Below are 27,472 nucleotides of genomic sequence, written 5' to 3'. Positions count from 1 at the left end.
GCTTCATTTCAAGGTCATCCCATTCTCCACCAGTTCCATTTCATTCTCATTTTCATTCTATTTTCTTTGGTTAGAAACAAGAACTAACACAATTTTGTCACCTTTGTTTCTATCTCTGATTATCACTACAGCTGAGAGCAATATTGTGGAACTGAAAGGCTTCAGAGTACAGTTTGGAGTCAAAACGGCTACTCTTAGAGAACAAAGCTCATTTTATGTCACAGTGAAATCTACCAAAGGTGCTGATATCAACCACCTTTAAATAAATAAATAAATTTTCAAAAGCATTCATAGCGCTAAGAAAAACAATAAGGTTACACGTAATGTCTGGGTTACATAATATCTACATAATATTACAACATAAATCAGTGACAACACTTAAAATTTTTATTATTATTATTTTTATTTTTTTACCTCAAACAAAACACAGCTGTGATGTTAGTGAAACCATTGTCATACACAGATGACACTAACAGTATTCCTATGAAAGTAATAGGAACTTTGTCTTCATGTTTGTTAACTAACACTGATGTCTCAGATTATGCTACTGAACTTTCCTTTCTCAGATGCACTAGAAATAATTATTTCCCTGATAGTCTGCTCTTCCCTTAGCATCAGTATGTCACTAGTAGTTAGCATTTATTTTGCACTGGCTTTAGACTGAGTTGAGTTTTTCACCCAAACTATTTCAATGTCATTTCACATGCTTTTTTTCCACATTTTTCTGTGTAGGAAAAAAGATTTTTTTTTTTTTTTTTTTTTTTTTTCCCTCCTTAGGAATGAAAGGACATGAATGGGATTCCACACTGTTAAGTGCATTTTGTCCACATTTTGACAAAAGCCTTTCTTGGATGGGGCCTGAATCTGGAAAGTATTGGTTTCTTGTGAAGATTTGGGGAAAATTCTGAGCCTAGGAAAAAAGCAAAATGATGCACCCTCTCATAATTATAATCAGAACACTTTCACTAAAGCTGTTGCTATGGTTATAAAAAATAGTTACATTAAAATAAAACCTAACGATAATTTTCAAATGTTGCCAGAATTGCTTTTCCTTTTTCAAAAACATCATGGTTACATCCGTAAATCTGTCACATGTTAGTCAATGTAGTGGAAGTAGATTGTATTGCATTTATCTGTAACATATTTTCCAGTCAACGTATTTTCCAGTCAGCAGTAATGCCACTTTCAGGGAAAGAAGGTCATTCCCCTGAAAACATAGCAAACAGGTTTTTATTTGAAACAAGTAAGGCTTCTCAAAGCTGTTCTGAGTTTCAGGATTCAGGAATCTGTCCTAGAGAAGACGTAACATGGGACAGAGTAGGTGTCAGTCAAGCAAACAGGCCTAATGCATTGCCTTACAATTTATCACCTGGGCTACAACCAGTATACATGTATATTTATATAATACATGGAGATCTTGGGGTTGTCTCATCTCAGTGAAAGATACTCTGTAGGCCAGCCAAATGCTGTGTGATACCTGCAGATCTGTAGTGCTCTGTTGTTGTTTGGAGAAGGGTGTGTGAATTCCATTATACAAAGTGGATGGGGAAAAGGGACTCTTTAAAATCTTGTAGGATATGAATTTCATTTACTTGAAAGTCTCAGGGGAGGGAAGAGAAAAGAAAAATGGATGGAAGAGCTGTTAAACTTTGATGACCAGCTTTTCACAGCTCTTCCAGAGCTTCTAGTGCTGTCCATTATGGTTTTCTGTTACTTTTGTCTAGGAATGTTTCAGAAATAGCCATTCATAACTAACATCCATGACTCCTTCAGAACTGGCTCACAGAGGAGGTAAATGCATGGAGGCTATACCTTCTGTAGCTGCTCAGCAGAGAATGCCACAGAGACCTCAGCTTCCTAGTACAAGGGTCATAAACTGGATTCCTCAGCTGGCTGTTGCTGGAGAGATTACTGCTGCCAGGAAAGCAGATTAGCTCACATCATTCAACAGTTATGTCAAGTGCCATGCGCTGTTTCCTAGCAAGCATCGGTCTTAAAATAATCATCAGTACATGTGAAGAAGAGGAGATGCGAAACAATTATATAAAAATAATGATAGGGACCAATAAGACTCAAATGGGAATAAACAACTCTGAATGCACTGACATAGCATAAAATGGCAGGCAATTATCTCTTTAGTGTTTTACGCTGTAGGAATTACAGTACATTCGTATATGCAAGTATTTACAAAGATGAAAAAAACGTATGTTCATAATAAAGTAACAGCTTTTTTAACTAATGAATTGCTTAGAGATGTGGGAGTAAGATAAGACCTGAAACACAGCAGAATTTGAGACAACTGGGAGTTGTGGAATGAGCTACTAACTTGTTACCCTTTAGTTAGGGGTGCTTTGTGACAAGTTAAATACGTTAGTTCCTATTGCTTGCTGTTCAGCAGGACTGAACCGTCAATGGGATTAAATCATGAAAGATTAATTCACCTTGTGAAACTGTAGGTGCTAAATTATTCCAGATGATTCAGAGCAGAAGCAGGAAATAAATCCTATAAACATTTATGTATATATGAGTAACTGCTCTCTCAGGGTTGTCCCATTGATTTCAATATGCCTATTATACAAATGAATTGATACGTGTGTAAGTGTTTGCAGGGTTTAACATTAAATGAAGATTAAAATCTTCTCCTGGCTGCTTATAACTTCCTACAGCTGATGCAACAACCAGGAACTACTGAGGTAAAGGAACATACCAGCTACACTGCTTTTCTATGACTACTCTCACTTTACACTAAGAGCTGTTGGAGGAAGAGAGATGGACAGGAGCTGTAGAAAAAAAAACCTAGGCAGGGAATCTCTATATAGATCTCACAGCTGTTTTGCAGCTGCTGTAAGGCAGATATAGAAAGAATTTCAGATGCACAACCAGACATTTTAAAAGATAGTCTGGAACATTTTTTTTTCCTGCTTTTCTGGGTTGATGAAAATAAATAGCATCACTTTAAAACTTTTAATATAAGCAAGTGTTCAGACTTGCAAGATCCATGAAAACATGGGGTGTTACATGCAATGATGCACTAAATTTCACTGTCAGAAAACAGCTGGATATGCCCTGGGTCTACAACACATGGCTCCAGAGGATAGGCCCCAAATTTTTGGTGGAGCTCCTTTGTTTATGATATTACTATATCGAACACAAACACAGACAAAGCACTGCCATGATCTTGGTCATGTATGTAAACGTCCCATGGCTGGTCACTGTGTATGTCTATGATACAGCTGGGGAAAGAATTACAGTGTGACTTACAGGAGCGAAGCAAGCTTTAAACAAACTTACTCTGGTGGTGGTAGTCAAGTTCAAGTAGCATTAAATTCGGCATAACTCATTTTCACAAGTCCAAAGTTCATTCTTGGGGAGATATGAGCTACTGTAGCCAGACTGTTGCAATATACGTGCTGACTCAGAAAAAAATTGAGTCTCTTTATATCTGAACACAGTCATGCCCATGCCCTGTCTCTATGTACCTTTGAATGTCTGTCAGTGATTTTAGATGTGCCCAGCTTGGCAGACACTAAGCACAAAGGCAAGCTTTACATGCTAAAATCATATTGCCTTAAGCACAACTGAGGGTCACCCTTCTCTCATGTGGGTCATGCCATTTTAATAATGGCAGTAGCAGTGCTACACACAGTTGCTTTTTAGGACAGGAAGTACAAAAAAAAAAATACTGAGTTGAAGTGATAAGACAGTAATTCTCGGAATGTTTCTGACCTCATGCTACTGTTACTTACAAATTCTCCTTTAATAGTGATGAGTCAGATATCAAGCCCTGTGTGATCTTACATGCAGCATGTGAGATGACAGTGTTTAGACAGAAATACTCTACCTCTGTCAAGCTAGCTGGCTCCTATTATAGCATGGCTATTAAACCATGCTGCTGAACAAGCTTTGGCAGCTATCATGCGAGCTTCTGAAGTGAATGAATCACTGTGGTAACAGATGATTGAACAGAGCTATATAGTGTGATTCCTTAATTTCTTTCAGAGGTTCACACTTCAAAGCAGTTGCAGCAATGCTCAAGTTATAGGACACTGTAAACAGAGTCCTGTTTCTTTCAAAAAACAAACAAACAAGCAAACAAACACCTTCCTGATCTTCTATGAGAGCAGAAGAACTGCAGATGGAAGCATCTACATATTTCCAGGTGGAAATACATCTTGGTATTTTATTTTGACTCTGGAGTAGCTAGCTTCAATATCTGCAAAAGAAAGAAATGCTGTCAGATGGTCTTCTAGATATTAAATGCAGGTATGGTTCATGTTTTACTCTTCATGGGTCTGCAGAAGAGCATTTCTAATCTATGAACAAGAAAAAAATGAAAATTCTGTCTTCAGCACATTTAACTACTAACTGTGTTGGACTAATTGTGTTTAACAGGCTGCTTTCCAGTGTCTGCTGCTGTAAGTGCAACTATGTTTAATTAACTGCTTTTACTTTTGAACAGTTCTCAGTGGAAATGAAATCAATAATTTATTGGAAGGAAAATCTAAATCTACAAAACCGTTCTTGTCCAGGGTTTTATTTTTGTATGTAGTTCACAGTGAAGAACCATCTGACTATTATGTTTCATCAACTCTGTTTAAAAAAACAAACAAACAAACAAACAAAAAAAACCAACAAAACAAAACACTTTATTCTGCATAACATTCGTAAAATGAAAGTTTGGACTTGTGACGGTTTCTGGGAGAAACAAATTTTTAAAGACATTCTTATAACATATTTATTTACCTACATTGACCCAATCTTTCTTTTCCTTATTACCTTTTGTATATAGAAAAAAGCTGTAGAACTCAGAAATTGCAAAATCACACTTGCGTGTACAGTCCTGTCTGATACTTGTGGTGAAATAAGGAGACAGGAACGACAAAATCTATGGCTAAGGAATAGACAGAGATTTAAAGGACAGTTGGAGTACAATTTAAAAAAGCTATTTAAGAGATTTTTTTGAGCTATTTCTGTTTCTAGGATGCTACTGCCATCGCTTACATTTTTATTGCAAGTTCTAGGACTGTTGGTGTAATAAAAGGCATACTGCTGGAATAAAAAGCAATTCCTAAGCAATCGTAGTATCTGCTAAGAATATGAACCCACATGGTTGCTGAAAAAAGAAGTAAAATCAACCTAAAAGTTCAGAAAACAGAAGTTAATCTAAAAGAACTTGGATTGTTTTAACAGTGGTTTTTTTTCAGCCTACAATTTTGGGGTCATGATTAATTGCCACCTCAGGAGTTAAAATCTGTTATTACTAATATTTTAACTCAATTTTCTGACAGATTAAGACATCATTTGTTGTGATGTCTGTTTTCTTTTTGTGCCTTCCTCTGTTCCAGTAGTAGAATCAGAGCGAACAACTTCCTTTATCAATTTCCATGCAACTCTGCATTTTGATATGCTTAGATGCACAAGCAGGAAGTCAAGGAGCCTTTGAAATATAATGATATTCTTTAAATGAAGAAAAAATCATTAAAAGAATGTTAAGTATATCAATTTTTGTAAGGCCTCTGTAACTTGTTTAAATTTTGCTTTTGCTAAATAATATCACTAAATAGGTTCTGACAACCTGAATGTCATCTGCTGTTTCATATCATCAGCCACACATATTCCTGCAGCTTTTTCCCTTCTCTTCCATGTTCTCTGTAGGCCACTCATAAATCTCTCCTGTTGAGAAGATGAGGCAAGACTATAAATCTCTCTCCTCATCTTCTTCCTTATGTATGTTGCTCACTATGGCCTACTGCACCCAGAGAAGTGGTACTGTATCAAACTCATCCCCTTGGCTTGCTTGGCCAGTTATTTCTAGTTTTAGCATATTCTCCATGGTACACCACAGAAAAGTGATGCAATCCAACATGCTGGGTTGCCCTCATGGAAAAGGGGAAGAGGCGTGCAAGGAAGTTTATTATGGACCTCCACGTTTCAGAGGCTGCAGTGAACCCCAATTTGCTTCAGTAAATTATCTTCATATTTACTGCAGTGGGCAGTCCCCATTTCCACCCTTGCCATGGGCCCCTAGAATGTCTGTACATCCACACCATCACATCCATGGCACAAGACATTTTATATATATGTATATATATACATATATATATATAAAATATATTATATATATTATATTATATATGTATACAATACATTATATATTATATAGATTATATAATATATATATATTATATATATATATTTGCTAGCTAATAGAAACTTCGTGCTTCTAACATATCATTACAGTGAGTACTGTCAGATAATGACCTATAACAGCCAAAAACAACAATAAAAGTCATTGCTATGAAATTATTTGATCGGCGGCATTGAACCTTTATTATTTGCAAATACACTAAAAAAGTGCATGCTGTGCAGCTTTGCTTTAGATTTGGAGAATTTATGTTTTTATTATGTCATTACTTTTGTTCATGATAACAAACTTGTGGGAACTTATTGTGTATATCTGCCTTTATAACTGCTGTTTGGTTTTGGGCTAACATATTTCACCAACAAATGGTGAAAACATATATTAGAAGTATCTTCTGCATTTCAGCTTTAAAAATATTCTCATAGTTCAAAGGGCCTATTAAAATTAACTAGTAGTAACTGTTTTTCTTGGATAGATACATGAACAATATTATGTCATGAACAGAGACTATAACTGAGTGTTACCACCAGGCTAGAAGTCTGTGTGAATTTCTTGTACAACTCTTGTAAGTTAACTTAATGAAGGAACTGAGCATAAAGCAGAACCTATTATTGATTCCACTCCTCTCTTGGTTTAAATATAACTCTTCAGAAATAACATATACCACTTGTACACACATTACTGATACCAGGGTTTTCTGCTTTTCTTTCAGTCCTGTCAAATGTAAAAGATGAGGCTCTCACCAACGAGAACAATTAAATAACCCATGGAATTTCTCTACATTTAAAGGGCGTTAGCTTTGGTATTCCAGCCAATTTATAGTTCAGGAAATTACATTTTTCCTCCCTGTATTTCCAAATGGATAACGTGGCTTCAGTTCTTTGTTCTAAGCTGATAAACAGCACTGCTGTAGGCTTTAGAGTGACTAGGATTCTAAAATGAAGCAAGCTGTTCCAGAAGCAGCAGAATAAATGAAGACTACTTTTATTTATTTATTTGTTTATTTATTTATTCCTGCAAAGCTATGCTTATAACTGTTCACCTGAGCTCATTTTTCCATGTGCCTACTCATGGGGCCTCTAGCCTTTCATGTCTCTGAACTATTAGGGATGTTGTGGGTAGCTCCAACCTCTGCACGTGTCGATCATCACCCAAGCAGGCCACAGAGAGATGCTAAGCGTTCAGATAAATCACGCAGTCTTCCTCACAGTAACCACTAACTTGGGTTTGTCTTCTGTCCCTGAATGGTAATGTTTGTGCTCTTGGAACTGGGGGTGTTTGGTCTGGGGAAGAGGAGGCTCAGGGCAGACCTCATTGCCCTCTGCAGCTACCTGAAAGGAGGTGTGGGGAGCTGGGGGTCGGCCTCTTCTCGCAGTGATAGGACCAGAGGGAATGGCCTCCAGTTGCAACCAGGGGAGGTTCAGGCTGGCAGTGAGGAGACATTTCTGCTCAGAAGGAGCAGTCAGGCACTGGGACGGGTTGCCCAGGGAGGTGGTGGAGTCACCGTCCCTGGGGGTGGTCAAGGAGAGGCTGGACGTGGTGCTTGGGGACATGGTTTAGTGGTGACACTGGTGGTAGGGGTGGTTGGACCGGGTGATCTCGGAGCTCTCTTCCAGCCTCGGGGACTGTGATGCCGGGTCCGGGACCCCGCTGGGGGTGCCAGCACTGTGGCACCCACCGGGCAGCAGGTGCACCCGGCAGCCGCCCGCTCTGCTCCCCGCCGCTTCCCGGCCAGCCCGGCACCAAGGAGCGGAGGGAGGCTCGCTACCGGCTGCCAGCGCTTCCACCGCACTTTCCGCCCTCCCCAGGGCTCCCGGGGACCTCCACCGCCTCTCGCACAGCCCCGGGGGCGGCGCCTGGGCGACGAGGGCCGGCGGGGGGCGACTCCCCCGAGCCAGCCGCTCCGGCCGGGGCCCCGCAGAGCGACGGGGCGGCGAGCGCGTCCTGCGGGGCTGGTCCCTCCTCGCGCGCCGTAGCGATGCTCCCGGCTCCGCTGCCCTGCGAGGCTGCTCCCAAGATGGCGGCCGCGCGGGCGGCGCTGGGCGGCCGGGTCCCGGCGGCCGGGTAGAGCCGAGCCCCCCGCCCGCGCCCCTCCGGGCCTCCCCCCGCCCCGCCGCGCCCCCGCCCCGCCGCCATGCCGGGCCCGCTGCGCGCGTGAGAGGCGTCGCCGCGCTGCTCCCTGCCGCCGACATGGAGGAGCCGCCGCCGCCGCCGCCGCCGCCGGGGGGGAGGTGAGCGGGGGGCGCCGAGCTGCCGGGACGGGGCTGGCTGCCGGGCACGGCTTCGGGGATCTGCTGCGGTTGTGGCACGGGAAGGCAGAGGGCAGGGGGAGCGCGGAGGCTCGCTGCGTGCACGGAAAGCGCTGCGGGATGCGGGCAGCGGCAGCGGGAGGGAGGTGGGGAGCGCCCGTGCAACGCCAGCGGCAGCGGGGCGGTGGGTGCCTTGCTGCAGCTCCAAGGGGTCGCAGCGCAGCTCGAGCGCAAAGCGAATAAAAAAACGAGGCTGGTGGAAACGAAACGAGCCCCCCGGCCCTGCAGAGCCCGGGTGGGATACAGGCACAGCCCGGCATTTCCTGCCGGCGCCGGCCCTGAGCGCTGCCGGGCGCTGCTCGTCGCGGGAGGGTTTGTGTCAGTCGGATGTGGGTGTGGGTGCTGTGGCGGCGGCTCCAGCCGGCAGAGGAAAACTGAATTAGTTAACTTCGGAGCTGAGCTGAGCTGTGGTGGGTGGGAGGGAGGGAGGTGGCTCCAAACAATTAGGTAGTCTTAATTTGTGTCGGGTAAGTGCGTGTGCTTGGCCGTGATTCACGTCGGTAGGTACGCTGTGTGCCAATTGCACATCTGCGTTAGAAGAGGGTTGTTTCTCCGGCTTGTTGCAATACTGTATTTCTGCATTGCTTTTAAGAGAAAAAAAGCATCAGAGGCTTCTTCAATGCAATTAAAGTTCATTTAAGTTTGGAGTTACCATGAGGTACTGCAGTGGTGAGGTCAGAATCTGGCTGAAATCTGCAGGACCTTGTACCAGGCGTGAGAGTTTGAAATGCATTTGGTGCCATGAAATATGCTCATTGCTTTCGGTCCTCTTCGTGGAGTACGAATGTGTTTCTATGACGAGGTGCCCCGGCAGCATGTTGGTATAATGCATTCTTCTTCAGTTAAATTGAATTCTGTTGGGCAAGTACCTGGCCATTCTCATTTGCAATGCACCTTCCTTTGTTACCTTTGTTTAAAAAAGAAAGTTGATTGCTTTTGTTGTTGTGACACGGCCTTTTGTGTTGGAACACTTTTGATCTTTGCGTAAGGATTCGGTCTTTTTGGATCAGAAATCCAATGGTACCTTTTGTAAATCTAAGGTAAGCATGCAACATATTCTTGGCTTTGCTTGGATTATGCAGTCCTTAGTCCTGGATGTTCCAAAATATTTGAGAATTCCACTCCAAAAGTATGTGTATTTTTTTCCTAAGTCTTCCTTTCTTTCTTTAACTTATGCTCTGGGGTGGGGAGAGAGGGCAGGTGGCTTCAAACCAAGAAGCACTCAGGGAGCCTAAGAGTAGATGTTGAATTTGAGACAGGATTGCCCTTGAGCATTGGGTCGGCTGCAGTCATTATGGATAAACGAAATGATGCTGCTAAAAGGTTCTGGGAAGAATTCACATTTAGATATACTTGTTACAAAGCAAGCAAAAAGTTTTCAAGCTGTTTCCACTTCTATGAAGTACAACACTAACTGAAATGGGTACGTCTTTGATGCTTCTTAATCATGTCTTACAGGCACTAAATCTTCTGACACCAATCTTAGGTATTCACAAGAATTTTGTGGCAGAAAATTCACTACAGCAAATATGAAGCCTTAAAAGCATTTCCTTTGTTGGGCTGCCAATTTTGGTGGCACTGCGAAGGTACGAAGAGCTGGAGGGTTACTCGTCCTTGATTGCTTGTAGCTCTCTTTTCTCTTGGCATAAATCCATCACAAGGGGTGAATGAAGGAACAAGGCTGAATAGAGCAGGACAGAACTGTGAATAATGTGGAGGCTTCCTCTGCGCTGGGGGAGTTTTTGGTGGTCTGTCTATCAGATTTGTTGGCTGTATGATGACAATGAATTGGGCTGTCAGTCGGCAGCAGCTGTTGTTTGGGGGAAGCTTGAGGTCATGTCACGAATTGTGCTTAGTGTATTTTTCTGCTTGCCAGACTGTATCTGTATGACTGATGGTGAGTGAAAAAGTTTCAAGTTATTTTATTAACTTAGGATCGTAGCTTCAACTGGAAATTAGATTTGAGTGTGTAGATTTACCACCCTCTCCTGTTTTTTTTTTTCTTTAATTTTTATTTTCATGCATTTAAATAAGGTAAGATATAATCTCTGTTTTTTATGTATCACATTTGCTTGTTTACATGTGCAAGATTGGGCTGAATGACTGATTGCTCCACCTACGCGCAAACACATGAAGCACTTGTTGAGATGTCTCTGGCATTTATAGCAGCGAGGATTAGTCTGCGTTGTGCGGCTGCTTGAGTTGTTTTTATGTCTGTTAATTAGCGCTGTCTGTGTCAAGGTTGGTTTTACTATTATGTAAGCAAGTGATATTGGCCCTTGTGGAATGCAAACTGTGCTGTGATGAAAAACAGATCTGCTGGGTTTAAAGGAAGGGATGAAAGATATGCGGTAATTCTTATTTTAGGGAGTTGAGAGTTTTACAGCCTTTTAAAGATTTGGCTTCTGTGACAGCCACATTTCTTAGATTATGTACAAACCATTCTGTTAAAAAAAAAAAATCCTCAGTTTGAGGTACAGTTTAACTACTCACTGCTAGTCAAATAGCGTGTTGGCCTCTGTCAGCACAAGATGATACGTGCATATCAGCTTTGGTTCTTCAGATGTGTGGCTGGATTTGCTGTTGAGTGTGTGTGTTTATGCTCTTTATGTTTGCAGGGCTGTTACTTTCCTTAAGTTTTCCCCTGCTCTGAAGTGTTACTTACATTGATGCTATGTTTTGCCTGTAACCTATTAACAAATTTTTGGATTTTAAAAAAGATCTTATTCCTTTAAGTAGATCAAAATTGTTCCATGTGCATCCTTGACCAACTGCAAAAGTAAAGCCAAACTGAAATGTTTGCTCTTAACACCCGAGCTAGAGTGTTACTGAGCTGTCAGATGTTCAGCAACACGTCCAGTCCGAGAGCCCGGCATGTAAGATCTCATCGGCTTGCTGTGAACCTTCACCTGGTTTGTTCTAGATCCAGACAAGTGGGATATAACTTCAGTGCCACTGGTGTCAAGAGTAGGAGGAGGAAATTCATTCTGTTCCTTCTGCATCCTGCTACCACCTAGTAGTGTTGACTGACTGTCACATAGTGCTTTCTAACATGGTATTTGTGTGTTATGCCCTTGGCTCACGTGTGCTGCTAGTTTACGTGCTGATGGCTTCTCTTAGAGCAGTGTATTTAAAGGCTTTCACTGTTTTAGTTGTGAAACAACCATCAAGTTAGTGGTGTCCCGAAGTGGGAGCAGGCCCACAGTTACACACATCCCTGTTACTTCTCAGCCCGTGGTGGAGCTGTCCATGGACACGAAGCCTTTGGTGCCCGGGATGCTCCAAGCAGCACGGTGTGCTGCAGCTCCGTTGCATTGCCTGCGTTTCCCAAAGGCTGTGGACTGGTCATCTACATGTAGCTCGCAGAAGCACAAAGTACTTGGGTACCAGCTTCCACTAAAATTGTGTTTAACTTGCAGTACTTCACCTGAAGTTCCTTGTAGACTTTGACTTCGTCTAAAAGATGCACTGAAATTTTGGGATCAGAACCGATAGCTTTTCTCAACTACAAGTGGAACTGCCTGCCAGAAGAGTAAAGTTTGTGCATGGGAGATTGTGGGGGAAGAGGAGAAAGCCATTTTAATTTCACGGCCTGTTACAGATCTTACTATCTTTTGGTGTAGATCCGTGTCCCTGCTACATATGTTGTGTTTATAGTTGAGTCTGGCAGTGAAACGCTTTTTGTCATGGTATCTCTGTTCGTACGTAACTTTGACTGTGGTAGCTTAAATATTCCTGAAAATCCATCTTTTTTTTGGGGGGGTGGAGGAAGAGGTTGAGTAGCTTAAGACCTTGGTATCTGATTTGTGCAGATGCCAAGGACTTAACTGCAGCGTTTATCCCTTGGATTTATACTGTGCTCAACCATCTTTACTGTGGTGATGAAAACGTATTTCAGAACTTCTCATTTAAAGAAATAGTGAAAGACAAAGATAAAGTGATGTTCTTGGACAAATCAGTTTAAGAAAAAATTCCTAAGTGTTTGTTAAGATATAGTAGGGATTGGAAATGTAGTACAAACCTAATAGCCAAAGGATGAAGCATGGTGACTGAAACCAACTAATACTTGACTTCAGTTGTTCTGGGGCATGGAAGAGAAGGGAGCTGGGCACTGGATAGGCTGGGTGGGTGCAACTCCCTCAGCTCCTGTTTCTGTGCTTCTACACTTGTAGTCTCACCTTGTTGGCTTTATAGTGGATGTGGAAACCTAACAACAACAGCAATATTTTCATTGTTTTCATAATTTTTTTTTTTTTGTACCTTACAGAGCAATATCAGAATGAAATGGATCTCTTACTCTTTTGTATTGAAATGACCTTTGACATAATTGTAATCAAATAATACGTTTGTGTATGGGGGACCGGGGAGGAAGAGGCTCAGATCTGAATGTCCATGCATATTCTGTAAATACCTCTACATCATAATCCAAATTTGCATAAAAACTTAAAATAATCCAAGATGGAAAATTTAGTTAACCTTTTTCTGTTTCCAAATATACTAGTAAAAAAGAACAGAAAGTTCTGATTTTTTTCTGAGATGAGAACATGAAGAACTGCCAAAAGTGTTATGAGAGCTTTATTTTATTTTTATACTTACCTCGAGTTGGTGTAAATTGCAGAAGACAAATCTTTTCCTTAGATTATTTAAATAGGTCTCAATAACTCTTATTTCTGCTTGGAATTAAAACCTATGATGAATAGTAATTTGCATCTTCCTTTATCTATTTTTAACTTGTTGTTTGACAGTTTCTGTATTTTTGAAGTCTATTAGATTTTATTGTCAGTAGATGGTCCTTCAAGACCTCTCCACCGTTTCAATAACCTTTGTTGCATTTCCCTGCAACTATACATCTTTCTGCCATAAATGCAATACTTGAACACTTGGAAGCTGCTGCCCAAGAATTTGGGGGAAAGTGTCAAAGGATTTACAGAACTGATCGCAGCATCTTGAGAAGCAGAAGGTTTAGTTTGAGTTTCTCTCTTAAAACAAATGTAGCTGGTCTCTGTAGAGATTTCTGGTGGCTCAGGGAGTTTTCATTCAAGTACAGTGCTCTAAAGGTCTCCGTAACGGGGTGCTGGCTGCAGTCAGATGTGCTTGAGGTCTGCCGTAGAAATGAAATGTGTTCTTGTTTGCTGTGCCCTTCTGTTCTTATTAAATGGCTCCAGCTGAGTGTTACCAAGGGGGAGAAGATGTCAGTGGGATTCAATTAAAGATGAACTGTTTGACTCTAACCTTTAAATTAGTTTTTCCCCAATAATGACTTTTTTTCCTTGTAGTTTTCTGCCGAAATACTGGTTGTTCTATCGCAATGAAGTCTTGTTATTATACACCACTGTTGATCTTGCAGCAGAAGCACTTGCTTTGTGCTTCTGACAGGCTGATCTGGGATTTATTGTCCTTGGAGCTTAACTGTTAGCCTGGCTCTTGTGGCGTAAACCCATACAGCACACGAGCAGGTGGATGTAGGTCAAGCCTTCCTAGCGGCTTTGGGTGTTTGTGTTTGTAAATAGCAAGGAGAAGATGTTATTACTGTGCTGCTAATTCACTCTATTTACTGGACAGGTGTTAGAGTGTTTCTGTAATTTTTGTATGTGTCAAGGAGCCCTTGTTTGTGGGTTAATTTATAATAAGCTATTGGAATTGCATAATTCCGTCAGCTCTTGGTAGTGATGCAGGTGTTACTGTGTCTTCCTGCCAAAGTATTCTGCTTTTATCATTGCTGCAGATAAAAAAAAAAAAAAAAAAAAAAAAAAGGCATTAGTTTTACAGCTGACCCAGACTAAAAGTTACTCTTCCCATCTCCCAACCTCCATCTCCTCTCCCCCATCCCCAAACGAGGGATTTCTGCCATGTGAAATTTGCTAGCCTGGCATGATGTGCATTTGGTTGCCTAATCAAATTCAAAGTGGATGAAGTTGGAAAAAGCCTGCTAACAAAGACGTTCCAGCTCAGCTGGGCTGTTTGGGCAGAACCAGGCCTGGTTCGGTCACTTCTACCAGCGCACCCTGGGGGCTGGGGACTTGTGGCAAATCATCACTGGAAAGCAGAAAGAAGTCACCTAAGTTGCTTCAGCTGCAGCCAGAAGAGCGTGACTGAGGGTATTATTTCACATCACACCCGAGGTGTTTGAACAGCAGGTTGCCTTTTCTTGCCTTTGGCCTCTCCCAGAGAAGAAGGCGAGCTCCTCCACTGCATTCCCTCTGGATCTAGCAATCATGTGGCGGTGGAGTTCTTACTTCAGCTTCTTGATCTGGTGCACCAAGACATTCATGTGTTTCTTCATCAGATCTGTGGCTGAGCTCATGTGATTCTGTGCGGAAAGGGCAGGAGTGTGCAACCTGAAAGACAAAAAGTGCATCGAAACAGGTTCCCTCTTCCGTGTCATCTTACCATGACTACTGTCTTAGCGATTTATGAGACTCTTTGCTTCATCCCTGTAGAGAATTGTGTGGTTAAGCTTCATTACATTTCATACTTGTTTTTAAAGTTTCTGAATGTTACTTTCATGTGCTTTTACAAGCATCTCTGCTGTAAAACTTAATTGCTCTAATATTTACATCTGCAGACTTACTTGCTGAAAGGTGTAAGTGGTTTTTTTTCAGTTAGTGTCAACAGTAGATGGTAAAATTGCTATTTCTGTTATAAGTAAATTCTCCTCTGCTCTGCCCAAGTGCTACTTTACTTTTTTTTTCCTTTGCATGCTTTTGTTCTTCATTCCTAGGCTATAGAGACAACTCTGATCTGCCTTCCCTCTTTCCTCTGTAAGGAGAAAATGTGGACATGTACAGCTTGATTTGAATTAACACTGAAATTCCTGTGCTGGTACTGTTTCTTCTTTAAAATGTTTTTTGGAGATACTTAGTGAATTTGGAAAGAATACGGAAATGCCCTGGACTTCTGCTATAGGGTGATGTTTTAAGATGACTGCACAACAAAATGTTTTTTCCTTTTCTCAAGTCGCTTCTTGGCATTATGGGTATCATCACTGTCTCTACTTCAGACTTTCTTCAAAGATAAGTTTCACATTTGTTTCTTTTCCCCATCCTTATTAGCCTTGACACTGGTGTATGTTACATAGCTGCTTTTATGGGTAGAGAAATTGATGAAAGCTTGAATGTGGCCCTCGTAAATATCTGTGTCTCATCTTTCAGAAGAGATGAGAAATGGATGCATTTAACTAGACAGGATTAGCCACCTCCTCTAGTAAGGAAGGATGGTGCAGATGTAAAGGTGATCATAGGGACATGTGAATGGGGTTTGAGAAACGTGCTTGAAAAACAGGTCCTGAGAAATTGAAAGACTTAGCAATTATTTTTTTTTAACTGTCTCTAGAAGTATAGTCACAGTAGAAACATGTGACATAGACCATTCAGATCTGTGCCAGTTGCAGAATTTTCATATCCTGCTAACCAGGCGATTTGTTTTCCCATAAGCACTTTGCCAGATTTGCACAGGATGTATTTAGCAAAAAGTACAGTTTTATTTGTGTAAACTGAGCAAATTCCTGCTGTCCCGTTTAAAAAACAAAAGTTTTCTTGCTTCTTACTGAAAGCTTCAGTGTTTCTTTCACAGCCATCAACTAGTTTGTAATAGATACTTTAACTGTACTAGTTGCAATCACTTATTTCTAATACTGAAAAATGTAGATCTTTAGGAAAAGATTGTATGCAAAATTGTTTTTTATAGTCCTTTCTGCTTTCAGTTCAGAAAATTTTCAGAACCTAGGAATTAGAGCAGCCGATTACAGAGCTGTGTTGTGCTCAGCAGCTCTAACTGGATACTCTTTTGTTTTTCAGCCTTAACAGATGGTTACCTACAATCGGGTTCGCTTTTTGCATTGCTAGCAGCTGCAGCACAGTAATGATTTGCAGCTCTGTTCTTGTTGGGATATTGGTTAGTTTTGCAGTATAATGTTTGTAACTGTAATTGGGGATAGTTACATTAGTTTAAAAAAGATTTGCTTGGCAATGTGTTGTGATTGTTTTCTGTTGTCTTAGTGAATTGAAAATGTGCATTACTAAGAACAGGCCAACGAAACCTTTTCTTCCTTTTTTTTTTTTTTTTTAATTAACAGACTGTTAAAAGTTTTAAAAAATGGAAATGTATAACTGCTCCAGTTGAAGAGCATATATGTGAAAAATTAACATTTTACCTTTAAAACAAAGGTATTGAACGTCAAGAACAAATACTTGGCAACTTGGTGGTGAACCTTGTACAGATCTTGCAGTGCTCTGTATGGAAATGGCAGTGTGCCATCAGATTTACTGAGAAAGCCTCTCCCTGATGTGGGAAAGGTGCAGGACCTTCAGGAAGCTGCTTGCAGCAGCTGCTTGTGGATGGCACAGTGCGGTGGCTTGTGTGCTGGGTGGCTGTCCTGGCTACTGCCTTGTATGCTACTGACTTGGATTTACTGTTGTGTGCTTGTGGATGAATCAGTTGACATCTACTGCTCTGATTCCAAGCAAGCTTTTAAGCTGGGTATGGGATAATAAGCAGTGGCTGAACCTGAATTAATGTATGCAAGGGCCTAACGTACTTGAACTGCTGCTTGTGAGGATCAAGGAGAGCAGGAGGCAAGTTTACAAAAGTGTCAGGGAAGTGCAAAAAATTTATACTGGTTAAAAATCACACAGTTCAGTGTGACTTTATCCTACTTAATTTTAACACGTCCCCATGTGGTCTTCAGTGGTCTTTTCATCTGTTAGTTTATTTTTAATTATTATATTTTTCTAATGGCTTGTGGCCTTCAAGTATTTGTAAACCCTGAAATGAGTGACATCTCCTCTGGGCTTAACTCTTTTTTTTTTTGTTTTTTTTTTTTTTTTGTTTTTAAAATGAAGAGTATATGGAGAGTCTTCTTGTGCCCATAAAGCAATGGAAATGAGGTTTGACTGGTGGTTTCCTACTAAACCAACAGCAACAGCTCCCAGACATCTTGCTGCCTGTCCTGCTCCCTCAAACCTCAGTTCTCCCCTCTCCTGTTTTTGTTTACAGACCTTTGAAAATCCGGAAGATGTATTTCAGTTTTCATGATTGAGCTGAAATATTAGATATAATGCCACCTCCTTGATGTACTCTTAAAAAATAAAATGCCTGTTGTGAGCTACACATACAAGCCAAAGAAATTCTCGGTTCTGATTTTTCAGATTCTGGTTGAAATGTAACATGTAGTAACATACCGTAGTTACTTGTTTGCAAATGTCTTGGTTATTTATTTTGTGTTATATTTTAAAGCTGTAGGGTTGTTTTGTCTCTCTACCACACAGCTCTTGCAACTTTCCTAGTATTCCTGATTTAGGCATTCTGGCTACTGTCTCTTCTATATTCCAAGGACAGAACTGAGGAGAAGCATTTTGCTTGTTAAAATGGGGAAGACTGGAGCAACCTGTAAGTAGTGTAACGTGAAGGCTATACATTTCCATTTTTTTCCATAAGCTTTGGATTTAAACTGTCCTTGGTACATTTGATAAATAGTAACTTCAGTTGTCATCTGCTTAGGTTTTGCTTTTTGTGTATACCTATAATTAAGACTAAGGTGGTTTCCACTGGCTGCGGGGAAGAAAACCTGCAGTTCTTGGTAGCAAACAAGAAGTTCGCTTTCGTTAGTATTTGCCAAACTTTTCCAGTTAAAACAGTATTTAGGAACCAACAATTCTATATATTAACCAATACAATCATTTGATTTAGCTTTGCCAGCAGCGCGCTTTGTAGTTTCGTGGATTTAATTAGTCTTTGGTTAGTTCATAAAAGCAACTAGCACGCTAATGTTATGAATGCTTTGTCAGGAATCTGTCAAAATGATAACTTTATAATACCAGCGGGTTGCAGCTGCTGCTCCTGTATGTCTGCAACCTATTTGGTTTTATGTGGATAAGGAGAATTTATATAGGTGTGACTAAATTGATGTTGCTCCTTTGGTTCAGACCATAAGCATCTGGCACACTTGTACAGTAAGGCTTTTGCTGGCAAAACCAAGTCTTCCTGTTCACTGGAATTGATCAGAGCTCTGACTTGAGATGCAGGCTTTATTTACATACTTTCCATGCACAGAAGTCCTAAAGTGAGCACGCTGAATTTTTACACTTGAGTTGCAGCCGCTGTCCTCCTCCCTCTGCAAGGATCAGAAAGCTCAAGTTAGCACATGCTGTCAGCTGCTAACACAGGGCTCCGGTCGAGCACGGCTGCTGTCGTGTGATGTGGCTTTCACAGGAAGGTAAGCTGTCCTCGTTTCAAGCTGTCCTGGAACAGGGACCTCACACAAGCGCCTCTGGATCCGTTCTGCCAGGCCCCACGGGAGCATCAGCGCCCCACCCGTGGCCTTGCCAGGCCAGTGAGATCACTGAAAAAATAAATAGTTCCATAAGCATCGGAACTAATGACTTCTTGTTTCATGTGGTCAGGCTCTTGTGGTTGATTTGTCTTTGGCAAACTCGGAGGGGTGTGCTCTGCCTGAAGTTGTTCCTGCAGTCGCGCTGTTTGCTGGAGTTCTCAGGAACAAAATTCTGCTGGCACCCAAAAAGATGTAAACTTGTGTTCTGCTTCGCCAGTTCAGTGCTTACAGGACATGTAGGAGCAAATTACATCGAAAAAGGCTCCTTTGTTGTATTTGGCCACTAGCAGTTACTTGAATCGGGTTGTTAAAAGACACACAAACAGCGTGATTTCCCAGGGCTGAGAAACTAGGCTAAAAGCATTGCTGATTTCATGTCGTCGTCACGACCAAATACACTGTAGGGCTCTCCTCAAACTACAGGTGGTGCTACGGTACCACCTGAGTCATTTTTCTTAGGTAACCTCTAGAGTTTATCTGTAATAGTAACGTTGCCTGCCCTCTTCTCAAAGCTGTAACGTGAGAAGGGTGAATTCACACGCTAAATCTATCTGTGGCTTTGCAGAGAGCACTGCTGTTCTGCATGTTAGGCTATTTATTTCTGGTTGTAGCTAAAGGCAAAGAAACAGCACAGTATGTGATTTTTGGTCATCTCGCTGCTATTTGGCTGGCAGTATTCTGACATATTTCTTCCTGCAGACACTCAGACTCGCTCCACCAGAACATGAGTAACATTCCTCGTCTGGCTCAAAAATAGTAGCGAGTAAAATGCCGCTTGTGTTCCAGGTGGAATTGCAGGGGAAGTTATCGGGTGCTGATGCTGGCCTTGCTCTGTCTGATTTAGGTCAAATGTATGTGTCTCTGTGCCTCCCCCAGCAGTCAGGAGGGTGTTCCTTGCAGAACATAAAACGTGAAATAAAGCGTGTGAGGCAGCCTGCTTTTTTTCCCCTCATATGAGCTGGAGCAGTGCATGCTCCTCTCCCTGGTGAGAGGGTGGTGCTGATGCAGTGGGCCCTGCTGTCCTTGTGTCCGGGCAGAGGGGCGGTCGTGGTGCCACTTGTCACCAGGAGCTGCAGCCGAGCCGTGGCCTGCGCTCAGCTGGGGACTTGCTGGGGCCTCGGGCTCCTCTCCTACTCCTTCCTCTTCTTTCCCTTCTCTGTATTTGCCTCAGGTAGATAAACATCAGATGGGTAGAAAAGAGGAGCAAAAAGGTTAAAACCCTGTCCTACTGCTGTTTACGTTCCCCTGAAGCCTCAGTTGTCCAAAGGATTTTATTTGTTGTGGACCTTTGTAAGACTGAAGAATTCAAGTCATCTGTTGCTGATGGGGCAGTAAGGTAGTTCACAGACTGCCTTTAAATTGTTTCCATGTATACATTTGCTCTTGAAATTTCCTAATGCCTTAGCAAGCAGCATAAAACCTACTGAATTTCGGTGTTCCTGCTGTTGACCTCAGAGGGTAATTTTGTGGTGGTGAGTCACTGGGGCCGCTCAGCGGAGATCCAGCCATGAGTGGTATCCTGCCCGACTGCCCCTCTGCCCAGGTAATCCTATCTGAGGGGACAGAGCAAGCCCTCCCTGTTGGTATCTGACACGACTAGTCATTTACTGTATTTGTTGTAACTTATTTTTAAAGCAAACCCTCATAGGAGGGTGCGTGCGTGCCCCATCATGCTTGTTCTTCGTTTGACCTCCTCTCATGAGAGGAAGCTGGCACTGGAAGCTGTGCTTTGAGCTTGCCCGGAGTTTACATATGAAAGATGTGTGGGGGTTTGTTTGCTTGTTTTGGTTTGTTGTTTTTTTTTGCCCTGTTAGCCTACAGATAGACCAGCTCCTGGCGTTGGCTTAGTGCCAGCATTGACTCAAAGGAGGGGCTGCAAGCTCTTGGTAGTGGAGAAGGGAGACCAAAATCACAGCAGTCTGGGCTTTGATTGTCTCATTCTGATGTGCAACTGTGATACTGGGCAGGTTCTTCTCTTTTCTCTTTTTTAAAATTTATTTTTATTTTTTTGGAACATACCTGTTCCTTACTGAAGGAGAGAATGTTACACTATGCTTTTTATCTTTGAACAATTTAAATCAAAGTAATTTAGAATTTTGATAACTTACAAAATCACTATTTTTAAAATACTGAATTGTCTTGCAATAATGTATGTAATACTGCTCTACAGTGTTTGCTTAAATGTGGTAAGTCCCACTCAGGGTTGGCCTTTTGTGCTACACTCTGTACTGATACAGACTCTCATCCTGCAAAGATGCACGCTTTCTGTTGAGATCAGTGACACAACATCCAGTCGTTAAGCTGACCATCTAGACTTCAGGTTTGAAGAACATATATACATTAGCTTAATTTCATGTTTGCATAACCTCAGTTCTTTCAAAGTATTATCTGCATTTTTCCTGAGGGCCAAAGTAGTTAGGGGTAATTAAAAAGTTACTGTGGGGACCCTGTCATTTTCTTGCTACAGGAAGGAAAAAAAAACAAACAAAAAAAGCAAACAAACAAACAAAAAAAAAACACAAAACAAAACAAAACAAAAAAAAAACACAAAGAAAACAACTCTGAGACTAAACCTACTTAATATTAAAAATCGGTGCAAAATACATAAAATATGTTCAGGTCTCCTGTGCTAGATTAAAGTTCTGTGAAGGGTAGAGACCCTTTTCAGTGATCTTAGAAGTTGCCTGCATGGTATGTACAAGTTGGGGAGGTGAAGGATGGAAGGGAAGACCCCTTGCCTACGTGGGCAACTTGCTGTAGGGATCCTGCTTTGGCAGGGGGGCTGGACCTGATGATCTCTTGAGGTCCCTTCCAACCCCTATTCTATGATTCTGTGATTATTTTTGTATTTTTGAACTTTGGTTTGTTTCACGTACCTCTTGTTTTGGATTTACCACAAGTTTTCTGAGACGCAAATAAACGACATGCAAGATTTTCTTTACTCTGTTCTCCTAGAGACACTCTCTAGATGTACGTCTTCTTTGTTTCCTGTTGCCTATCCTTTCCTTGATTGGAATGTTGCCGTTATGGTTGTGAAAACTCTTGGAGATGTGCCACATGGCTGTGGCATGAAAATATGGAAGATTCACTGTGGTTCACAGAATGCTTGGGTTGTTTTGGTGGATTAGCTTTCTAAACAGACACTTTTTTTTTTCAGTATTTTTAACATCATGGTTTAACTTATTCTCTTCAGGAAAGAGTGCAAATCAGAAGATGCTACTTGCAAGATCTCTGAATCTGAACCTGAGGAATTATCAGATGAAGCAAGTGCTGACACCTTCTATGGAACTTCTCCTCCTAGTACACCCCGCCAGATGAAGCGTATGTCAACAAAACATCAGAAAAATAACGTTGGGAGACCTGCTAGCCGGGCCACTTTGAAAGGTAGGTGTGCTTTTTTTCCTTTTTTTTCCCCCCTTTTGGGGGGAAAAAAAAGTCATGGTTATAGCCTTTGTTACCTAAAAAAAGAAAATATACAGAAGATGGAGCCAGTCTCTGAGATACACAGTGAAAGGACGGTGAAAATAAGTGAAAGCAGACCTCACATACTGCAACAAAGAAAGATTAATTTGGGTGTAAGAAGAAAAATCATCATGAGAGTGGTTAAACTGATTATTTTGCACTTTAATGTTACTGAGGCAATAAACTTTGCGCTGTTTACTTTCGCCCAAGTATTAGCCATAAAGTTGTATCTAGGAAAAAAAACAAACAAAAGATACTTCAGAAATGTTCTTTCCTAATGTTACTAGGTAATGATACCTACTTCTAAATAAAACAGTTTTAGGTTGAAATGTGGATTTTAAGATTTTAAATATTCTTTTCCTCAAATACAAAATGTGGTAATTGTTTTTATTATTATTATTATTATTATTATTATTATTTAAAAAATAAGCAAACACATGCGGTAGCTAAATCTTTTCAAGCTACTCTTCCAAGGGGGGGGGGGAAGGGAAAAAATCTGGCAGTTTTAATAGTTTTGCTGGGCTTATAATGGATACCAAATACCACTTTTTTATCAGATTATATGTTCAATATTTTCATACAGAATAGGCTTAAGGTACTTTCTTTGTTTGCTTGTTTTTATTTATGTTAAACAAGGTTATTTGCCAAAATATTTTGGAAGCAATTTTTAAAAATTGCTTCATATAAAACAGAGAACATTATCAGAGAGTATTTACTTGGAAGGATTACATTTTCAAAGTGAAGAAAATCAATGGTTTAGCATAAGTAAGGGAATACAGTCTATTCTTAAAAGAGTAGAGTTGTTGAGTGCAAGTTGATAGTAAAAAGGCCCATGCAAACATCTTCCAAAGGTTTTCGTTCCCTTCCACTTCAGACAACCTCTGAGTAATGTCACCATTAAGTGAAAATTCACCAAAAGATTTTTTCTATAGACTAAATTGAAGAGAAATCTAATATTTGACAGTTAACCGTGTAGTCATTGGAATTATTAAGCTCCTTTTATTGGCTTTTAATTGTGCTTTTTGGCTAAATTAAACTCTTCTAATGCAACATTGACCTTATTTTTGGTATATGATTTAATAATTTTTCTTTCTGTGATTTTCTTGTAATTCTGTGCTTTTTTTTTTTTTTTGGAAAAAAAAAAAGGTTAATTTCTAATCAGAAAACTGCGTTACTAGAAAGAACTATAAATTATACTATTTATTTAGTCTTCAATGCTGAGTGTGTATTGAAGATTGATACTTTTAAGAGAAATAGGGAGCTGTTGATTATCCTTGCTAATAGATTTGAAGGTTTTGGAGCAAGTTCTTTAACTTTCTGCTTGTGAGTGAATGGTTCATGTTTCCTGAATAATAAAATTCTGATCTTGGTTGCCGTGAACATCTTAAAATATGTGTAAATGTTGTTATTCTTGGATAAATTGGTTAGTGCTGTATGCTGTAGAATATTTTCTGGAAAGTTCATAGTTCATTTAGTTTAACTTTGCCTATATGTGTGATCTCAGAAAATGTATTTTGTATTTAAAAAAATAAAAATAAATAAAAGCTCTTCAGAATGGACAATTTAATTGACTTTGAATGTGTATGCAGATGCTTTTACTCAGATTGAAGTGTTTTTAATTCAGTAAGAATTAATTTAGGGGTTAAGTTAATTTAACAAATCCATTTCAAAAGTAAATTTGAGGTAACTTTGCAGACACTGGCATGTAACACGTTCAATGTAGTGTTTTTTCTTTATTTAGACAACTGAAAGGATTTGGGGCACTAGGGACTTGCTTTCCTGTGTCTCCGGAGTTTGTTTCTTTGTTTAATTTTGGGCATACCAACTTGCATTTAATACTGAAAACAAAAAAACAACAACAAAAGCCCCTGATACTATAAAATCTGTTTAAACTAGTTTCTGAATGATTTATTCTCTACCACAAGACTCATGGGGTTTACATTTTTAAGCTAATAAATTAATTTCAGAGTTGCTCATAAGACACAAGTGTCTCTTCCCTGTTTTTGTTTGTTCTTTTTTTTTTTTTTTTTTTTTTTGACTGGGATGTTTTGAAATATTAGTTCAGTGATGCTTTCTTACTGAAGTTTTTAGACTACGTAAAGAACATTGTCCCTGTCTCCTGTTTTGTGAATAAGGAGTGCATGAAACTTGAAGCAAAACCTCTGTCTATCCCACTCTCTTACCCTTATCAATTTCCTCAAGTTCTCTTTTCCTCTAAAATTAAGGCATATCTAAAGCACTGAAGACTAGAGATGTATTGGAGGCTACAAAGGGAAGCACTTTCATAGTTGATCGCAAGCTATTAAGTACTTGCTTAGTCAAGACGACTTATATTTCAGTTTGTTTATTTCTGATCTCAATGCATTTTGATCAATAATTTTATTTAGCATAAATTCTTTTTTTACAGAACTGGTACCCTAAAGCTTTATGGTTAACTGAATTACTTGGTAAGGGGTCCAGCGGTTTTAACATGTGTCCCCTGTAAAAGAAGACCTGATCATATGCATGGTGGATACTAGAGGACTCTGTGGCTCGTTTAGTATCAGGAACAGCAATTCAAAGTAGAAGACCAGGTGAAAGACATTTGCCTTTTGGTACTACCCTCCTAACCAAGCATAAACACAAGATGCTGTTTTTACACCTCCACCCTTTGCTTTGAGGAGAACTTAATGCTTCTTTTTCTCTTAGCCTTCTTTCTCACCCTAAGTGAGAGTTGAAGTTCTGAATCAGGATAACTCAAACATCATAGGAGCAGGAGATAGCAGACTTAACTTGAACACTCATAAACAAAAAGTGGTAAACACCACTTGGATAATACCATGTGTATTGTCCTTTTGTCACTAGTCATAATTACTCTCCTGGCAAAGCCCTTTGGAAGTGTCTAATAAATGTGAACCTTAAAATTCCTCAAGCTTGTAATGATTTTCTTCATGTTCCATGAATGCAACAAAAAAGCAGCAATTCTGGCAGAAAGCATGAGGGTGTGTACTGAGAATTCTTGAAACAATACCTGCAGGTGAACTTTCAATCTGAAATTGTGAATTCTTAGTCCTTTTATTGGATACGTTGTTCTCCTCTACAACTGCAGCATGCTCATGCAGATTATAGGATCTTGGCCAGTTCTGGAAAATGTCCGTATTAGTTTGTTTTCTATATAACGGTCTCTTGATCCTATGAAGGTTTTTATAAAAACCCCTTTGTTTCACTTAGGGGCGGATGTCATATATTAAATCCAATGTTGTTTTAATCTAATTATTTATTGTAAATGATCTCATGCCTACTATACATATTTATTAAACTCTTGTTTCCAAGGTCACGGGAGGTGAACCAAAGGGTTCTCTTTCTGGATGGAGCTGAGAAGGACCCATGGGTTGGGGCACAAAACCCTGAATGGGCAGTGGTGCTTGAAATAGAAGGAAACTTAAATCAGTTGCTGCTTCCTAAGGAGGAAGCTTGGAAACTGAGAAGCTGGTAGTAAAAACTGACAAATAAGCATGAAATCTTAAGAATCTATTCTTCCGCAAGACCCATTTGTCTAGGTAATGGGACTGCCAAATTGCAGGCACTGAAGATAGTTTAAATCATGCATTTTCAGCCTTCTGTTTTTGAAGTGCTTCACAAGCTGCGATATTTTTCTGTAAATCTAAGTTGAGCATTTTCAGAGTCGTATACGAAAATAATCTGCAACATTATTAGCCAAACTTAGCCTTTAGGAAACTGCGTGTCTGGGCAAATGTCATAACCTTAAAGAATGAAAATCCAGCAAGTGGGCATTGAAGCTTCAGTTTGGACATTTGAATGCTAACACTTTAAATCATGGGTTTTCAATCCCTCTCTTGCCTCTTCCCTGTTACTGTAGGAAATAAAAATAAAATAAATAAATAAAGAGTCCATTTGACTCCTAACCTCGCAAGATTCTTATACTTAAATAAAAGAATGGGTTATGCTGTTCTTTTTCTGCTTTCTATTTGTGTTTGCATCTAGTAAATTCTTTTCTGTCTTCCAGTTAGTTGAAAGTGACTTACTCTACATCAGAAGTAGCAAAACACTTTAGATATATACACACTATGAAGTACCAAGGTCTATAAAAGTTAAAAATTAAAAAAGAAAAGTTCTTTGGCAAATGAACACTGAGAACATCTCTCTTGGTCTATTTCAGAATTCTATGTACTTGTTGAAGGAAAAAAAGTTCATAACATACAATTATCATTGCCAAATGCTAATATTATTTTTATTCGTGTTTTAATAAATTTAAATATTTAAGAAAATTATATTAATAAAAACAGTAGAACCTGTTATATCTTCCTTTTCTTTCCCAAGAGCAGGTTACCTTACATGCAGAAAGACTCATTGCAAACAGACCTCATCCTTCCTCTTCCCTGCTTGTGTTAAAAAAAAAAAAAAAAGAGAGAGAGAGAGAATCAGAAAATTTATGAAACAGTAATCACATCCTTTCCAGAGATGTTAATTTTTTTCTGGCAAAATCTATGAAATGAAGGTTTCTGTTGATTACATAAGCAAGAGTTACCTTAATTGAAAGATACTTTGGTTTATCTTCCAGGGAGAGTGGAAGCAGCTGTAAGGCAGCTGAACAAACTGCCATCCTCCAGTATTTCAGAGCAAGAAAGCAAATTGCTTACTGAATAATCACAGAAATTCAGTCATAATCAAGGATCAGGAATAAGGAGAATGTTCTATTTTGAAACAAACTGGAGAATTTATGAAATTGAGATATATAAGAAAGGGCTGTTTCTTGTACTTTAGCCACAACAACCCCATGCAGCGCTACAGTCTTGGGGCAGAGTGGCTCTAAAGCTGTGCAGAGGAAAAGGAGCTGGGGATGCTGACTGATGCTCACCTGAACGTGAGCCAACAGTGTGTCCAGGTGGCCAAGAAGGCCAGCAGCATCCTGGCTGGTATCAGGAATAGCGCAGCCAGCAGGAGCAGGGAGGTGATTGTCGCCGTGTACTCTGCTCTGGTGAGGCTGCACCTTGAGTACTGTGTTCAGCTTTGGGACCCTCAGTGCAAGAAGGACATCAAGACCCTGGAGCATGCCCAGAGCAGGGTTATGAAGCTGGTGCAGGGCCTGGAGCACAAGTCCTGTGAGGAGTGGCTGAGGGAACTAGGGGTGTTCAGTCTGGAGTGGTGGAGGCTCAGGGCGAGACCTTATTGCTCTCTACAGGTACCTGAAGGGAAGGCGTGGGGAGCTGGGGGTCAGCCTCTTCTCAC

The 27,472-nt window shown here is 40.4% G+C and overlaps 1 protein-coding gene across 6 annotated transcripts in view; it reads left to right on the top strand.

Annotated features, from left to right (window-relative positions):
* The window catches only part of MAP3K4 (mitogen-activated protein kinase kinase kinase 4), a 92,233-nt gene that overhangs the window by 11,765 nt on the left and 52,996 nt on the right, over window positions 1-27,472 (top strand). For 5 of the 6 annotated variants that reach the window (XR_014691538.1, XM_084514699.1, XM_084514697.1 and 2 more), the window contains exons 1-2: window positions 8,187-8,373; window positions 21,975-22,165. Coding sequence is in view for 5 of the 6 variants with exons in the window: in XM_084514699.1 (XP_084370825.1) it covers window positions 8,333-8,373; window positions 21,975-22,165 (232 nt within the window). In the remaining variant the exon portion in view is untranslated. Of the gene's footprint in view, window positions 1-8,186; window positions 8,374-21,974; window positions 22,166-27,472 lie in introns of those variants that run through there. The other variant, XM_084514700.1, reaches the window with a different exon arrangement.

Source organism: Aythya ferina (genome assembly GCF_964211825.1).
Source record: "Aythya ferina genome assembly, chromosome: 3".
In the NCBI taxonomy this organism is placed as follows: domain Eukaryota; kingdom Metazoa; phylum Chordata; class Aves; order Anseriformes; family Anatidae; genus Aythya; species Aythya ferina.
This window is presented reverse-complemented; position numbering and strand designations above follow the sequence as displayed.